Source organism: Lynx canadensis, chromosome B3, assembly GCF_007474595.2.
Source record: "Lynx canadensis isolate LIC74 chromosome B3, mLynCan4.pri.v2, whole genome shotgun sequence".
NCBI lineage: Eukaryota > Metazoa > Chordata > Mammalia > Carnivora > Felidae > Lynx > Lynx canadensis.
In genome coordinates this window covers 19,880,931-19,900,594 of record NC_044308.2, presented here as the reverse complement: position 1 = coordinate 19,900,594, position 19,664 = coordinate 19,880,931, and the positions used below count along the sequence as shown (strand labels likewise).

Genomic DNA, 19,664 nt, shown 5'->3' with positions numbered 1-19,664 from the left:
CCTCACTAGCTGACACATTTGACTGCTCACCCTTAGAATATCTCCTAACTAGGTTCCTTTCTTTTAACTTTTACCCTTAATTCTTTAATATACAAATACTCAGATAATCTTTAAATAATGCTTTTTAAGAAAATAAAAAAGATGACCAACTCATTCCTTTAAATTCCTAAATAAGAATTTGCTTAATTGTTCAAAGGATCATAAAAATACACATGCATTTTCTAAGAGAGAACATCTGAAGCTAAAGAAAGTGTAGGTGGGTCACGGTGGCAAGAGGGGTGGAACACAGGACCCTCTGAATGCCATTAGCATCTCAAGCTACAGACCTGCACTTCCCAATGACAGCCATTAGACACATCATGAGTGAGCACTTAAAACGTGGTTAGTCTTACCTGAAATTGTGCTGAAATTGCAAAATGTACATTGGTTGTGTAAGAGTCAGAATGAGAAAAGTTTACCAAGTTTTGAATATTGAGTACATATAGAAAATGACATTTTAAACAAAATTTTATAATCTTATTTAACTCAATGTGTATAAAATATTTTAACTTCACCTGTATTTTACATTTTTTAATGTGAAGACTAAAAAGTTTTAAACTACAGATGTGGTCTGCATTTGCACTGTATTGCTACTGGACAATGCTGCTATACAGACTTTCCCTAAGAGTGACTTTATTGAACAGGCTGGCCTTCTAGGGAATTAAGTTTTATTGGGCATAACCAAGTACCAAGCACCAAAGGGATAGGAAATTGATTAAGATTTCCTACCCTTAAGAAAATTATAATGCAGTAGGAGAAGGGATAGACAACAACCAAAGGAATATATTCATCTGTCACTGAGGCTCAATGGGGAGACCAGAATCCATGAGGCAAGGAGTTCTGCCTGTTTTTGTTCTCTATGCTTACAATAGAGAGAAATACCAAAAAATTACTTAGCCTTGAATATTAAATAGGATTTCAGTGGTTTCTAGCATTCTAAGGTGAAGAAAGTTTCCTCTGAGAACACAAACAGATGAGACAATATGGAAGCACATCATATATTATTCTTGACAATAAATAGGAGAAAACTTTAAGAGTTTTAGTCCACAGTAATTTTATTCTTTCAAAAGAAGTTACTTCCACCTTTCTTATCACTGACTGTCAGATGTCAAAGAATATGATTTGACCGTATTTGGCAATACTCAGTATCTATACTACAAGTTATTGCCGAAAGCATACAGCCTCAAATTATCTTCTTTACTCACCACGATTGCCAAAAACCCATGAGCTCACCTCAAGGAGAGTGACTTTCTCCTTCTTCTGTCAATGCTTCTTAAAAATGCAATGCCAGGACTGCCTGGGTGGCTCAGTCGGTTAAGTGTCTGATGCTGGCTCAGGTCATGATCTCAAGGTTCATGAGTTTAAGCCCCACATCAGGCTCTCTGTTGTCAGCACAGAGCTTGCTTCAGATCCTGTCCCTCCCTCTCGCTGTCCCTCCCCGCCACTCTCAAAAATAAACAAACATTAATGAAAAAAAAAAAACCCACTAAAAAAAAAATATGACGCCAGAGGCCATGGTCCTCCATTTCAAACTGGAACATTTTAAAAACGCGTTATTAGGGGCCCCATTCCAAACCAAATGAATCAGAACCTCTGTTCACTGGGGGATGACCAAGTTGACTTCTCTTTATAATAAACCTGGAGAGCCACTGCTCTAAGTCAGTTGTCAGCAAACTATAGCCTCCAGGCCGAAATAAGAAGTAAATAAAGTTTTACTGAAATATAGCCATACCCACTTGTTTACCTACTGTCTGTGGTTGCTTCTGCAATACAACTGTAGAGTTGAGTAGCTGTGACAAATTTATGGTCTACAACATGTAAAATGTTTACTTATCATCCAGCACTTCAAAATACATTGTGCTGATAATGCTCTAAAATAGTCTAAATCTTACTATTCTGGATCAACTCAGAACACCAAAAGACTGTCAGATTTGAAAGTACTGTTCTGTGGCCTCAGAGAATGAAGTCAACTGAATTATGCTTTGGCATATATGTCTCAATTTGCACTGACAGGGCTAATTTTAAAAACCTTCAAAAAACAATTCCTGAAGACAAAAAACAATTCCTAGAGGGATGGTCTTTGAAGACTTCCATTCTGTCATAGTCTCTGTGATGAGGCCCAGAAGCAACACAGGTCTATGTTCCCAGCTTAACAGTGAACATGTTTAAAACCAAAGAATTATTAATTATAAACTCATCTCTACGTATCTTCTGATGACATTTTTCTGGGCTGGTACCTTTCTTTTTCTTTTTTCTTTTTCTTTTTTTTTTTTTTAATGTTTATTTATTTTTGAGAGAGACAGAGACAGAATGCGAGTGGGTTAGGGGCAGAGAGAGAGGGAGACATAGAAGCAGAAGCGGGCTCCAGGCTCTGAGCTGTCAGCACAGAGCCCAACATGGGGCTTGAACTCACAAGCTGTGAGATCATGACCTGAGCCGAAGTTGGATGCTCAACTGAATGAGCTACCCAGGCGCCTGGGCTGGTACCTTTCTCATAGCAAAAGAAAACTGAAGTATGAGAAGAGGTCATCTACAGAACAGAACTACACTCATCTTCTAAATAGAAAACTCAGACTTGCCTGATTATTACACCTACCACGAGTTGGTATGATACTTCTAACACATTTAGAAAACTGGATTCTGTTTTCTCAATATTCGAGATCTTTTCCTACTTTACCTGAGCTAATGAAATACAGATCTGTAGTAAAATGACTTAGCATTTCCCCACACTTGAAAACCTAACAAAACCAAGCAAAGCAGCAGAAAGGAGAAACAAACTTAGCTGATTTGTGTCTTCTTTTATTTACACTTAAAAGGTATGAGGAAAAAACAAACATGTGATAATGCCAAATTATCTCTACAGTTTTGAGTGATCTAGCTTCTACCTAAAGAAATTATATAAGGAACAGCAATTTAAACCCAATGTAAGCAAAAGAAAGGAAATATTAAAATAAGAGCAGAAATCAATGAAACAAAAAATAAAGAGTATTGATGAAAACAAAATCTGGTTTTTTAAAAGATCAATAAGATTGTTCAATCACTAGCTAGATTGACCAGGAAATAAAAGACATAAATTACCAATATCAGAATGAAAAAAGGGACATTATTACAGATCCTACAACATTAGAATAAGGGAATATTAACCATTTTATATCCATAAATTTGACAACTTAGATGAAAGGGACAAATACTTTGAAACACACAAATTACCAAAGTTACCCAAAAAACTAATAAAGAGATATGTAACTTCAATAATCCTATATAAAATTAAAGAAACTGGGGGGTGGGAGGGAGGAGAGGGTGGGTGATGGGTATTGAGGAGGGCACCTTTTGGGATGAGCACTGGGTGTTGTATGAAACCAATTTGACAATAAATTTCATATATTAAAAAAAAAAAATTAAAGAAACTGAATTTAAAGTTAAAAGCCTTCCCCCCCCAAAAACACACACACACACACACACACACACACACACACACAACACACACAAAAATCCCTCCTGGAGCAGATGGCTACACTGGTGAATTCTAAATTCTATAAAGCATTTAAGTAAGAAATAACATCAACTGTACAAGAACTCTACCAGAAAACACAATAAGAAGAAATACTTTCCAACAGCTGGTTTTGAGGCTAGTAGCTTTCCCTGATACTAAAACTAGAGAAAAACAATATAAGAGAAAAGTCTAGCAAATCAACCTATTAATATATAAGATGGAAAATAAATCACAACCAAATAGAATTTATCTTGGGAATGCAAAACTGTTGAGTATTCAAAAAGCAAGACAATGATTACACCAACAAACTAGTAAGAATACTCATTTCCTAACCTCAGGCACTACTTGTAAAAACAAAGTACTGGCGGGGCACCTTGGTAGCTCACTTGGTTAAGCGTCTGACTTTGACTCAGGTCGTGATCTCACGATTCGTGAGTTCTAGCCCTGTGTTTAGCTCTTTGCTGACCTTAACCTGATAAACAGCATATACAATAACTTGACAGTTAACATCATACTTAATGGTGAAAGACAGAATATTTTAATCTAAAATTAGGAATAAGGCAAGGAGGTCTGCTCACCATAATATCTTGGAAATCCTAGCTGGTGCAATAAGGCAAGAAAAAGAAACTGCATACAGATCAGATCAAAAGGAAGAAATAAAACTGCCTCTATTCACAGATGCCATGACTACATAGAAAAAAAGTTGTAAGTTCATTTATTAAAAAAAAAAAAATCAATAGTATTTCTACATATGAACAATCAAAAATTTAAATGAAAAAACTACCATTTACAATAGATTCAGGAAACATGAAATGTACTTAACTAAAAACCTAGCAAAATGTGTGTAAGATCTGCATGCCGAACACTATAAAACAGTAATAATAAAAGAATGGAAAAATACATCATGTTCAAAGTTTGGAAGACTCAGTATTGTCAGTTCTCCCTGAATTAATCTATAATGTAATAAAAATCTCAGATTTTTTTATTTGACAAACTTACTCTAAAATTTGTGTAGAAAAGCAAGAGAACTAAAATAGTCAAAACAATTAAAAAAAATAAATTTGGAGGATTCACACTACCTGATTCCTACACCTAATATAAATCTATAATAACAAATGCAGAAGTGACTGGCAGATGGGATAGACACACAAGATCTACAGAACAGACTAGGGAAAGACCTATTTTTGACAAAGGTAGAAAGCATTTCATGAAGAAAGGAAAATCTTTTCATAAACAATGGCCCAAAAGTTTGTGGACATCCGTATTAAAAAAAAAAAAAAAATCCTCTGCCCACATGTGATAACATACACAAAATTTAACTCAAAACATCCAGAAAAAATCCTGTGACCCTGGGCTTAGCAAAAACATCTCAAAAGCATGATTGATAAAAGTAAAAACTAACAAACTGGACTTTTATCAAAATTTAAAACTTATGCTCTGCAAAACACACTATTAAGAGAAGGAAAAAAGGAAGTTGTGTAGACTGGGAAAAATATGTGCAAAACAATATCTGATAAATAACTTGTACCTTGAATATATAAATAACTCTCAAAACTCAGTAACAACCTCAGTGCACCAAAGGACACAATCAACAGAGGGAAAGGCAATTCCTGGAATGAGAAAAAATATTTACAAGTCATATATCTGCTAAGGAGCTAATAATATTCAGAACATATAAAGAATTCCTAAAACTCAACAAGAAAAAACAAATAACCCAATTAAAAAATGGGCAAAGAACTTGAACGGATGGTAATTTTATGTGTATTTTACTGCAACCAATACAAAAACAAACAAAAACCCCCTTAATACCTCAATATTAAGAAAACAAACAACCCTATTAAAAGTGGGCAAAGGATTTAAATATATTTTACCAAAGAAGATATATGGATGACAAACATACAGACCTTAATGTCCTTAGTCTTTAGAGAAATGCAAACTAAAACCACAATGACAAACACACTACACAACTATTAGAAGGGCTAAAGTTAGGGGGGCAAAAAACCCCTGATAATATCAAGTGTTGATAAGGATACAAAAGCAACAGAACTCTTATACACAGCCAATGGAGATGCAAAATGGTACAGACCATTTGGTGGTTTCTTATAAATGTTCACTTACCATAAGACTCAGAGCAAGCCCATTCCTAAATATTTACCCAAGAGAAATGAAAAGTTATGTTCATACAAAAACCTGTACACTATGCAGAATTATAACCACAAAAAACTGCAAAATATCCAAATAATTCTACATCCATACAATGGAATAATACTCAAGCAATAAGGAACTAAAAATAATGGCAACAAGAGAAACTACTGATACAAGCAACGTCATGGAGAAATCACAAATGCATCAGGCTGAGAGTATAAGAAGTAAGTGCTGAGAGTATAAGAAGCTAGTCTTAGAAGACTATATATTGTATGAAATCATTTACGTGACTATATGGAAAAAAAACACACCAGTGGCTACCAAGTGCCGGGGTAAGGGAACAAAGTTGATGACAAATGGGTACAAGAGAAAAGTTTCAGGTGATGGGACAGTTCCGTATTTTGGTTGTGCTGGTGCTTACATGACTATATGAATTTATTAAACAGAGAACTGTACACAGAGGATAAATTTTACTATATGCAAATTATACCAATAAAAGCAATAAAGGTGTTAAGAAAATGTAATGTGATAAAATAAAATACATAATACAAAATTATATCACAACCAAACACTTATAAGGTATGAAGTTATTTTATAACATGTTTAATCTGATTTTAAAATGCTACCTAATAGCACGTTTCAAACAGAGTGGCCATATTTCAGCCTTAACAATTAAAAGTTAAGGTTACTGTTACTTAAATGATTTCTTCTACCACTTAGGGAGACATAAAAAAAAAAGCCAACCATATCTTATCTGAAATCACTGTTTTTTAATAATTAATTTACCCATTATCTATTATGTTCAGATTCAAACATATACAAGATAATCAGGGGCAGAGTTCAGGAACTTAATTTACATACCCCTTTCTATTTTCCTAGTAATGGATACAGCTGGTAGAAACAGTAGTGTGAAGTATTTAAATATTCTCTAATCTCTTTCTATTCATTCTGAAGAGTTAGCTCTTTTCAAAGCAGGACTGGGGAGAATTATGGAAGGCACTTCCTTCATGGTAAGCATAAATAGGTCCCATTAGCCCCATTTTAAACCTATGAAAACCCAGGCTCCAGCAGGGGGTTATTAGATCACTTACTCCTTTCTAAAAGAAAAGAGGAAGGAACTAGGATTCAAATTCAGAGCAGTCTCACTTCAGACACAAAGCTCTTTTTCATTTTCTTTTTTTAAGTTTATTTATTTTGAGACAGAGACAGCCCAAGTGGGGGAAGGGCAGAGAGGGAGGGAGGGAGGGAGAGGGAGAGAAAGGGGGGGGGGAGAGAGAGAGAGAGAGAGAGAGAGAGAGAGAGAGAGAGAGAGAGAGAGAGAGAGAGAGAGAGAGAGAGAGAGAGAGAGAGAGAGAATATCCCAAACAGGCTTCATGCTGGCAGCACAGAGCCCGACAGGGGGCTCAAACTCAAGAAACCTTGAAATTATGACCTGAGCCGAAACCTAGAGTCAGATGCTCAATGGACCCCCCTCAGTTTTTTTAATTTGGGAAAGAGAGAGTGCACATGCACCAGTGCAAGGGAGGAGGGAGAAAGAGAATCCCAAGGAGGTTCCATGCTCAACGTAGAGCCTGATGTGGAGCTCAATCCCGTGACCCTGGGATCATGACCAAAATCAAAGATACTCAACTGACTGAGCCACCCAGGGGCCCCCAAAGCTCTTAATCTTACCCAGCTTACTGCTATTTGCTCTCTGTCCATCTGCAACTGCTTAAACAATAGCTTGGATCTACATGTTTCAAATCAAAAATATCTTTTAAGGTTTTATTACTCACACAATCTGTTTTGATTTTAACCCTATAATACCTGCACATATATTCAGAAAGTCTGAAGGAGTTTACAGTTTATATCAACATGCAATGTGTTTTATCTGATGATTCAAATTTTTAAAAATAAATCACTTACTTTCTCAAGTCAGGAATAAAATAAACCAAATATACAAATAATCACCAAAAGGATATATGAAAAAGTAATCACGTTCACCTCTAACCTTAATAAAGAATTTATTGCAACTCTAATTTTAAACAAAGGAATATAGAAAAGTTTTTTCCCCTTTCTTCTGACTTCCTGACATCTGGCTTTCCTCTATTGTTTTCCAAAGCTGCCAGTATCCTGAGTTATACACAGATTATTTACTGCAACAGAAAACTTACCCTGTGAAGCGTCACTGTGTGTTGTTCCCATATAGCTGTTTCCTCCATTGCTGTGTTCTGAGAAAGGAAAAGAAAAACAAATCATTTCTCTGTTAAGAAAATGTCTTTAATAAAGTGAGTGAGATAATCCAGCAAACAATTCGCACACTGAAATACCAAAATTCATGCTGTTAATATTAGATATTCTGAAAAGAGTTTAATAATTATGGAAGGCTTTTGTTTGCTTTTTGTTTTTGTTGTAAGAGACAGGAAACTACACACAGGAACTTCCTTTGTTTTTAACTTAATTTGGACAGATGCTGCTCTACATTCATTTCATGTCAGCTCAAACTGGCATTCAAGCTAATTCTGTAGTAACTTTATACTTAACATCAGATAGAAAAGAATAAAAGTTGGAATAGTACTATTTTAAAATATCTGATGACACATAAAACATTAAAAAGCATTGCGCAGTGTAACTGTGCAAAGGAAGGAAAAGTCAAATACTTTTTAACTCAGTAAGTATAAATATACATGTTACCGGAAACTAGATAAGACCATTAGATATGTTTGGACATTGGTTGCTTTAATATCACATAGTTAAACACTACTGCACCACCTAGTTTCAGTTTTGCTACAAAATTATCTTTTCAAGCTCTGGTTATAACCCTTAAGTAAAAAGAAAAAAAAAAGTTTTTTCTAGTATATGTATCGTGGTCACACAAAACAAAAAAACAAATTAACTACAAAGTATCCCCAAGAATCACCATTAAATTAAAACAACACACCTTCAATCCAGGTACTACTCAAACCATAGTGTAGCTCAGGCTCACCTCCTGTCAAGAACCTCTTAGTAAAGCGGGAAATAAGTTACTATTCAAGGCATTAGCACTAAAGAATTAAAAAAAAAATTCTTAGAAATTGGGTTAATTGCTCTTAGAGGCTTAAATAATTCAGTCTCTTTTAATGTTACCATTTTATAGAACTGGGGTTACTAAAAATATATTATATTTACAAACTTTTTTTTTTTTTAACAAAGTCCTTTCCAGAATTAACAAAAAGCTGGGTAGAAGGGGAAAATGCTGAGCATGACATTCTCAGAACATCACAGGTTACCCACTGTTAGAAATGCCGATTTCACAAGTGAGATCCGTCTTCTATCACACTTCTATCACACTTCTATCACACATTTAGCATCGTGAGAATATGCCCATCAAGGTACCATGGACCCATTTCTCCTTTCCCACAACATCTTTAATCGAAGATTAATGCCACTTTAGAAAATGAATCCCTTTAAGGAAAGCCTGTTTCCCTAAATTCAAAGCAACTAGATTAACTTTCCTGCCAGATGAAAAAAGAGGGAGAAAGGATCTCTGTGTTCACTCCCATAAATAAGAACTACCAACCTTACCAGAGTTTTGTTTCAATCTTCCAATCAAATGCATCAAAACCTCCCTTTAATGAAACTCTGCTAGAAACAAAGCTGTTTTGTTTTTTCACAAAAATTGACCAGGATTTAATGTATTTAAAAAAATTCCTCCATCAATGTGAAGTAACGATGATATGAGTAATTCTGCTAAACATCGAGAGTCCTACTGAAATATACATGATAAAAATATCTGCAATAATTGCCAGTTTGTCCAATCTTAGCTGACTTATTAAAAATGAGAACTGCTTGCATGGCTCTAAACTCATCTATTCTCAATCCACTTTAACCAGCAGCATTGCTTCAACTGCCTTTTCAATCCCTTCCATATCAGTGCAAAGGGAAAGTGATCTGACAACAGACAAGTACCTTGATAACATATTCTTTGGTATGAAGCAGCTTATCATCCTCCATATGATTTTAATCACCACAAGTTTTCCATTTTTCAAAAGAGTATTAATCAAACAAGGAATTCAGTTAATGTTAAGGAGGGTTAACAAGGAGGGTTAACAAGGGTTAATGTTAAGGAGGTTATGAAACAACATATATTGTTATTCTAATTTTAAACGTGAGTAGTAAAGGAGGCTGAAAAGACACAAAGTGTTAACACTGATCATGTTCAAAGTGAAGGGATTAGGAAGAACATTTTTCATTAGGTATTGTATCTTTTTGCTTTCCTTTCTTTATTCCCAATCAGAATAAACTGCCAGTGTATTTTAAACCACATTCACCAAATCCCCTTGGAAACTTCAAATATCTTTATTAACTTTGTTTTAGGAAACCAAGTAATATTTAAGGAAATTATTTTCTTTTATTGTTAATTATAAAAAGTAGTTATTCAACTGTTGGTAAGGGATCTGTTGGTAAGGTCTTAATGTACAAGCCTGAAGAAAACTGCAGTAAGAGAAATTAATTTTGTTCAGATAAGGGAAAAACTAAAAATACCACAACAACCGTCTGGCATTCCAATCAAAATGAATATTTCTTTGGAGGGATTAGAAAAGTACACATCTCAACTAACTCAATGTCTTCCCAAAAAAGGGTAGTAATTGCTCATTCTCTGTTAAAGCCAAACATAGCCTTATTAGCTTGATTTATCACAAGGGAGACGTATGCAATAGAGATTGAGACATTTAAAAAAGGTGATTAGTCAGGCTCTTGACCAGCACATTAAACCAATTTAATCCACAATATGAATGAGTTATTATGCCTTGCCAATCCTACCACTTAAACCACAAAACAACAACAAAATGTAGTCCTAGTTTAAATCACGAAGCATGTCCTCTCCTCTCCACTCTCTAGCCTTTGGTTTCCTTCAGTGGCAGAAGCAGCCAAATTCTATCCATGTTTGTTTACATTACCAGGTAGACCTTACAAGGAGTTCTCAATGAATAGAGAAGAGAATAGATGAATGAATGGGTTTATGATAATGCAAATATAGTCAAATATAATGGAAGACTCTTATTTGTCAGGATTCAAGTATCCATTGCAAAATTCTTTTGACTTTACTATGTTCAAAAATAATAATAAAGTGGGCGTGGGGGGTCTTACAGTAAATCACTCAAAATTGAAGGCTAAAAGTGATATGAAACAGTTTTTATACTAATAAACACGACTTTCGTGCTGTTGGTTTTTTTTTGAGACAGAAAGAGTGCATGCGTGCACACAGATGCACAAGTGGGGAAGGGGCAGAGAGAGAGAGAGAGGGAGAGAAAATCTTAATTAACCAGGCTCCACACTCAGCAGGAAGCCTGACACAGGGCTCAATCCCAGGACTCTGGGATCATGACTGAGCCCAAATCAAGAGTCAGATGCTTAACCCACTCTGCCACCCAGGCACCCCTATTAAACACTATTTTTGTAAGCGCTACTAAAAGAAAAAAAAAGTTCACTAATAACAGAATTTTGATGCTTTAGAAAAAGGGGGACAGAAGGTTTCTTTTGTTAGAATACCTAAGAGTACCTTACGTTTTCACTATGACCCCTTCTGTAGTGTTTTATCAAGTTCATCTATTACCTATACAAATACATGATGATTAAACTCAACATCCTTATTGTAAAGTTGCTTCTCGTTTCTTATTAAAAACAGTACAAAGCTGCATAACTTGGACATGGATCTTCTGAGAAATCTACAGTCTCATTCCCTGGGCTTTAGGAGACCAAAGAAAAAGTGTTACTCCTTTAAGCACAATACCAGCACTATTATTCCCTAGTAACCTGGAAAGATGCTGTTACACGGAAAATGAACTAGATGAGAAATACTGAGATCAGAGCCCAAATCTGCCATACTGGATAGGTGAGCTCAGTTTTCCTTACCTATAAAATTAAAGAACTGGATGAAATTATCTCAAGTAAAAGGTTCTTTCTACCTCCAAAATTCTATTGGACTATAATTCTAATTGTAGTCCAATTATAATTCCAATTTCAAACTTGCCGCAAATTCAATTATTAGTGGAGTACTGAAGACATCAGGAGTGACTGCAAATTGTGACTACTGGATTCTGAGTTATGAGTACATTTCTAAGTCAGTATCAACTGACTAGAATCACAATTTCTGAAGAAGCGAAAAGCTGCATTTCAGAATTTGCCAAGAGTTTGTTTGGTTTCTTTGTTCTAAGATCCAGCTGGCAAAGACACTACTCAGATCACCAACTCTAAAGGGCTTCCTGCCAAAACTTCAGATCCCCATTCTAGGCATCCCCATTGCTGTCCTTTAGGGATGATTACAGATTAAATGGGGAATAGACAGGAGGACACAAAAACTGACAAAACAAGATGAACCTGTAACTGGGAGAAAACCAAATTCAAAACAATAAATAAGGCAACTATTCTACAAACGAAGGAAAAATCTTACTCCTTAACATTATCTAGACACAAAGCAGGATTTATAGTCAGTTAAATTTTACTGCTATAGCTGTAATTTTAAAAGCAACCCACTCATTCATTCATTCATTCATTCATTCAACAAATATTTATCAGATATGCAAGTGGTGTGGAGGCCAAAAATAGGTCCCTCTTCCTCTCTAAAGGGCTCAAGGAGAAAGTTTATAACACTACATACATGGTGTAGAAGAGAATGAAGATTCTGCCTGCTGTGAAGATCAGAGATAGGAGTCCCTGAGAAAACAATGTTCAAGTTCAACGTTGGAGAATGATCAGGAAAAAAAAAAAAAACTGGGGAGACAAGTTTCAGAAGAAACATCACATCAGCAAGGTTGTTAATGCTGCACATAAAGTTGGCTGTGGGATGGCTGAGTTGTACGATGTGTGGATGAGGAAAGGGTAAAAACAGAAGTTGCAAAAGTTCCTTTACAACAGGCCTTGTAATATAATGCTAAGGACTCTAAGCTCAGTGGGAAAACACTAAGAAATTTCAGGCAATCACATGACATAGCCCAAACTCATTCTGAAGGCTGTGGAAGATGGATTTGAGGTAAGGAGACCAGTTAGAAAGTTAAGGTGTAAAGAGGGAGAAGCTAAAGATGGCCAACTGGCATCTTTAGATGGACAGCTGAGTGGAAAAGCAGGAAGAAGAAAAGATTATAAATACAGTGTTAGACATCCTAAATGGAAGGTGCCTGTGGAAATACTGAAGCAGAGATATAGGCAATAGGAAGGTAAATATACAGGGCTGAAGATCAAGACTGAGATCGCCAGTAGATAAGGATCTAGAAGTAATCAACAAAGTAGTGTTGAAACCAAGAGAAAAGATCCAATTACGCAAGGACTAAGATGACCCTGTGGACTACAAGTATTTGGGGGGGGGGGGGGGGGGGGGGCGGGGACCAAAGGAACAGCCAATGAGGATAGAGGAAAACCAATGAGCTAACATAAAACATCATTTATTGCTCGGAGAGTACACCAAAACAAAATATAAAAATGGAAGCTATGACCTTTAAATATTAAATATATACCTAGACTAGTTTAGTCAGTACTATCTCTTAAATGAGGCAGCTGAACACTCTTGACAACTTGCTGTCCTCCATTAGGAAAATCAAGTAGTAAAGGAAGGTGCTCTCTCTGGAGTCCTTCTGTGAACAGAGCTGCCACACTGAATTATTCTGAATTCTTCTGCTCTCCAAAGTGTTTTTGTTTTGTTTTGAGTTATTTTCCACCCAAAATAAAATGCAAGATCATCTACTGAGATCAGGCTGAGCCAGGAACTTAAAAAATACAACCTAAGTTTTAACGAATAAAACAGACAGATGACCCCTGACCTCTTTGGCCTTATCAATTAAGTATTTAATTTCAACTGTGATCACTGATATACAAATGAAATACAAAGAAAAAGACTAGAGTATGTGTTAAAAAATAGGGAAAATAAGCATTTGGATTAATCTGAAGGGCTGTCATGTGAACTCTCAAAATTGAGATGTCCAAGAAGTAGTAAAAAATGTCCTTCAAGTAGTAAAAGAGACAAATCTAAAGCCAAATGAAGAGAGGTCTTGGAGACACTCAGGGATTCAACAAACTTCTCAAATACAAGTTAAGAATTCACTAAGCTTAAGAATTCAAATAATGATCAAAGTAAGAGTGCAGTCTCTCAACAGATGTTGAGTTGGATGACAGTCTCCATAGAAAGGAAGAAAATTTAGTAGCTAACACCCAACTATACTCAACAAGAGTTAAATTTTCAAATACTTTATTTTGTCCACTCTTTGATTGGCAACTTAGGGGACAAATGATGATAGATATGATTAGAAAACGTTAACAGCTAGAAGACATAAAGTATAAATGGAATTTTTTGGTTGATCAAAGTTGGAGGTCTCTGTAAAATATAAGTTTACAAATAAATCTTTGCCCTGTCCTAAAATCAATGTGAAAGGATATCAACTTAACTAAGTTACCATTATATGCACATTAAAAATGACAATTTCTCATCTGGGACAGTTACAGACACTCTAGAAAACTGTGAGTGCTTTCCAGTTATCAAAAATAAAACTATTTTTAGGTAGACATTTTCTAATGGCCTGAAGATGGATAAAAAGACTTCGAATTCTTTTTAGGTAGAAAGGGGAAAGGGACTGAAGTGGCAGGGAGGACTATGGAGTGATATTTCTAAGTGTATCTTTTTGTGTAACTCTGACTCTCAGAACCACAGTATTCTTTCTATAAATATATATCTATATGTATGTAAATATATACATATATATACACACACCCTTGCATATCAAAACAAAACAAAACACACACACACATTAAAACACAGATATGGAGATATGGGAAATTATCCAAAATGGAATACAAATAATAACAAGTATGAATCTAACTGTATTATAAATGAATAATGTGATCACATGAAGAAAGCCAAGGAGAAAACACAAGTAAGAAACTGTAGTTTTAAAACAGTATCCTGACTGAATGCTGTAAAGCCAAAGACAAAAAGAATTGTATAGAAATTCTGTAGCCTAGTTAGTCTTTCTCCTGGAGGTATGGGTATAAGTTTGAAACTATTTTGTATGTATATCAGAAGTAAACCAAGAAGCAAATACACTGTAGATAATGAAAGCTGGATTTCTACTGCTGGGAGAAAAAAGTTATAAATAAGAAAAGGAGGAAGGTTATAAATAAGATTGGAATCTGAAGTATCAGGACAAACCCTTGGTTTTAGACATCTATACACACAGATACAGAAAGAGTTACGTACATATGCACAGATTACTATACATATATCTATTTCCTAGCTCTAGCTGCTGAAAGAGCCTAGAAGCAAACAAACAAAAACCTCCACTGCAATGAGCACAGCCACCATCATGAAGATCTAAATTTCTAAATATGATTCTCTAATAAAAGAAATCAGGAATCCTTGGAGAAGTGGTTGCTTTCAGGGTGAAAATATAAAATGAACCTCGAATATCATGTGATACCAGAAATTAAAGGACTGCCAAAAAAAAAAAAAAAAAAGTAAGTTTGTCAAAAGAACACAGGAACCAATCTGAGGGAGCTTCTAATGGCCAAAGCTGGAATAACTTGAGCAACCAAGTAAATAATGATACTATTCAATTTTAACCCATAGAAGAAAACAGATATCCTTGAGCCTATACCAATATAATCAAATAAATAAATAAGAAAGAGACAGCACTCCTTACAACGGAACTCCAATTAACAAATGGGGAAGGAAAAAGGGAAACAAAAATTACCATCAGCCAAATCCCACAAACTGTTGCAGATGAGATCCACCAATAGATGCTAAATTTAGTGGGTGAAAGTTTGAGAAGCAGCAGGATTAGCAGAGTCTCAAATTACCTCCTCCAAAATATTTATCAATTAAAAAAATATATAGTGACTTTACAAAGTGGAGAATTACCACCCTAACCTAGTGATCAAGGTAAACATCACCAATAATACATACCAACATTATAAACCACTTGATATGATGCACCAAGACCCATCAAGATTTTTATAGTGTTTTGCCAAAAATGCATCATCTCATTCTAATGGTAAGAAAATATCAGACAGGGATGCCTGCCTGGCTCAGTGGGTAGAGCATGCAATTCTTGATCTCAGAGTTGTGAATGCAAGCCCCACCTTGGGTATGGAGCATTCTTAAAATAAGAAGAATAAAAATAAGAAGATAAAAAAAAAAGATAAAAAAAGATAAAAAAAAAAAAAAAAAAAGATTGGGTGCCTAGGTAGCTCAGTTGGCTGAGTGTCCAACTCTTAATTTCAGCTCAGGTCATGATCCCAGGGTCATGGGATTGAACCCTGTTGGGCTCTGCATTGAGCATGAAGCCTTGCTAGAGATTCACTCTCTCCCTCTGCCCCTCTGCCCCTGTCCCCTGCTCCTGCGCTTTAAAATACATACATACATACATACATACATACATACATACATACATACATAAATTTAATAAAAGAAAATATCAGGCAAAGCAAATTGAGGGGCATTCTACAAAATAATAAATCAATTCTCTTCAAAAATATAAAGGTCATAAAACACAGTGGGAAGACTGAGAGTCTGTTGCAGATTCCAAGACACCAACAAGAACTAAATGCAATGTGGAATCCTGAAACAGAAAGAGGAAAAGCTGGTAATAGTTGAGTATAGTCTGCAGTTTGGTTAATATTATTTTATTATTTTATCAATATTAATTTCTTATCCTTGATAACTGTTCTATGGTTATATAAAACATATAGGATGAGGGATTATAAGCAAACCAATATTTTTAAAGCTTTTCTCTAACATTAGTTCAAAGTAAAAAAACTTTAAAAAATCTTTTTGGTTTCTAAAGATATATGAGAAAACATGATACACAACAAAGCACTCAATGAAAAACAGACCAAATTAGCAGATTCAACAGGTCACATTTCTTTAAAATTAGCCTTCTTCCTTCACCTTAAACCCTCAAACTGCTTTAAACGAGTCACAAAAAGTCTAAGGCAAAAAGGTGACAAGCTGTGTTTCAACTGCTAAGACTTCCTTAGGCACACTCCATCAGGGCACTCCCTCCTGTTTCTAATAAAATCAGGCATCTCCAGGCTAAAAATCTTACCACTGAACTGGGCAACAGTAACTGATCAAAGTTCAACAGAAATGGAGTAAATACATCAGTTTTAATGCAAGCCACTTAGGTAAACTTAGGACTTTTCCCATACAGAACAAAGAGCAACATCACTTATTTTCATGTAAAACTGAGTTTTTTTTTTGTTTTTTTTTTTAAATTTTTAATGTTTTTTTTTTTTTATTTTTTTTTATTTATTTTTGAGACAGAGAGAGACAGAGCATGAGCAGGGTAGGAGCAGAGAGAGAGGGAGACACAGAATCCGAAGCAGGCTCCAGGCTCTGAGCTGTCAGCACAGAGCCGACGCGGGGCTCGAACTCAGGAACGGTGAGATCATGACCTGAGCCGAAGTCGGACGCCAAACCGACTGAGCCACCCAGGCGCCCCTAAAACTGAGTTTTTAAAGTAACATTAATTGCAGACGCATAAGAGTTTAATAAACTTGATCTGTTGTCAAAAAATAAAAAATAACCTGCTAATATCTATATATCCAACACAGTGTTCATATCCAGAATACACAAAGAATTCTTATCAATAAAGACAGCCTAATAGAACAGAAGTTGCTAAGGGCTTACAACATTCACTCAATGTAATATTATATAGCCATGAAATGAATAAACTACAACTATACAAACCAATATGGATGAATCTTACAATGTTGTTCAATGTTGAACAAAAGAAGCCAGGCATAAGAACACATACAATATGTTTTCATTTGACTGTAATAACAGGTTAAAACAACAACAACAACAAACAAAAAAACCAAAACACTGCAAAAGAAAAACTCCCAGGGGGTAACTGGCCCTATCAGTTAAAGAGCTCTTAATTAATTAAGACATACTACAAGGCTTCTATAATTAAAAGTGTGGTACTGGTGCATGATTAGACATATAGACCAGTGGAATAAAATGGAAAATCCAGAAATAGAGCTCAAAGTAAATAATGGCAAATTAGGATATGAGAAAGGTAACCTGTCAAATCGCTGGTATAAAGGATGTCACTTATTAACAGTGTTGGAAAAACTGGGCAGTCATTTAGGAAAAAACATAAAATTAGATCTATATCTCATCGTGCATAAGAATAAACTCCAAAAGAATTATGGATCTAAATGTAAAAAATAAAACCATAAAGTACTAGAAGAAAACTTAAATGAATTCCTGTTGTTTTTTTTTTTAAAGGGAGAGAATGTGAGTAGGGGAGAGGGGCAGTGGGGTGGGGGTGGGGGGGATCTCAAGCAGGTTCCACATGGGGATCGATCCCACAACCCTGGATGATGATGACATGACAAGAGTCAGACACTCAACTGACTGTCAAGCCACCCAGGCACCCTTCAAGTGAATTTTTTAAGGCTGGTGTAGGGAAAGGCTTCCTAACCATAACTAAAAGTTCTCAGGAAATAAAATAACCCTGGGTACATAAAAAAAGCCCACATGACCAAAACACACACACACACACACACACACACACACACACACAAAACACCATAACCAGTCTTAAGACAAGGTACAGCCTGGTAGAAAATATTTGCAAAATATACCTCAAAGGGCCAATATCTCTAATATGTAAAGAAAGAAATGCAGAAAAAAAGAAACATTTTAAAAAAGGAAAAAAAAATACTTCACACAAAAATATTAAAATGGTCCTCAAATATTTGAAAAAATGTTCAAACTCACTCACAGAGAAATGCATATTAAAATAACTCCAAGATACCATTTTTCACCTATCAAACTGGCAAAAATATAAAACATATGACAACACAGTCTGTTCACAAGACTGTGAGGATACGGACTTTCTCTTACATTTCTAATGGGAATTAGTACTGCCTTTCTGGAAGGAATTTGGCAATACCTAACAAAACTAACACTTACTTTTTGACCCAGAGATTCTACTTCTACAATACACCTCCAACAATGTGAATAGACATATGTACAAGGTCATTCATTGCAGCAACGTTTGTTGTTGCAAATACGTATCAGCAACACCTAAATGACTATATATGGGCTAGTAAATAAAAAAATTATGGTACATCCATACAATGGGAGTATTGGCAGCTATAAGAAATGGTGATCTCTATGAACTGATATGGACCAACTTCAAGGGCATACCTTTAAGTGAACAAAGTACAAGAATATCTGTAGTATGCTACCCTTCGTGTAAGAAAGAAGGTAATGTAAGATTATGCACATGTACTTGCTCCTCTGTGAAAAAGAAATATAGAAATGATAAACCAGAAACTAAAGGAACTACCTTACAAGGTTAAGTGGGAAAGGGGTGGGAAGGAAAAGAAAATGGGTTTGGGGTTGTAGGAATGAGGAAAAATTAACACTCCTGAGCATATATTTTTGTACAGCTTTGAACTACAGTAATGTTTCACATACCCCAAAATAATAAATAATTAAAATCAACAAGGATGGTCATGGAGGTGGGACCCAAAATAGAATACACAGAGTTAACAAATAAACCTATTCCATGTGGTGCCTGGGTGGCTCAGTCGGCTGAGGGTCTGACTCTTGGTTTTGGCTCAGGTCGTGATCTCATGGTTTGTGGGATCGAGCCTTGCATCAGACTCTGCGCTGAGAGCACGGAGCCTACTTGGGATTCTCTCTTTCTCTTTCTCTCTCTCTCTCTCTCTCTCTCTCTCTCTCTCCCCCACCCCTCACTTGCTCTAAATAAAATAAACTCAAAAAATAAATAAACCCATTTCAAATGAATACCACAGCTGAAAAGGATGGGGAAAAAACTAACCTATGTGTCTGTCTAGTTGTGACTGCTGAAAGGAACAACCACTGCCGTACCAACTGGACATACAGATCCAGGTATCTAAATTCCATTCTCCAATAAAAGAATCAGGTCTTCTTGTATAAGTGAGAGAAGCCAGGGTTAGGGTAGGGAAAATACAACATAAATCATGTACCAAAAAAATAAGA

At 35.5% G+C, this 19,664-nt stretch overlaps 1 protein-coding gene across 6 annotated transcripts in view; it reads right to left on the bottom strand.

The window, feature by feature from the left end:
• The window catches only part of TJP1 (tight junction protein 1), a 107,630-nt gene that overhangs the window by 74,348 nt on the left and 13,618 nt on the right, over positions 1 to 19,664 (bottom strand). For all 6 annotated transcript variants that reach the window (XM_030317517.1, XM_030317518.1, XM_030317519.1 and 3 more), the window contains exon 2: positions 7,831 to 7,887. In XM_030317517.1, coding sequence (XP_030173377.1) covers positions 7,831 to 7,887 — 57 coding nt within the window. The remainder of the gene's footprint in view (positions 1 to 7,830; positions 7,888 to 19,664) is intronic.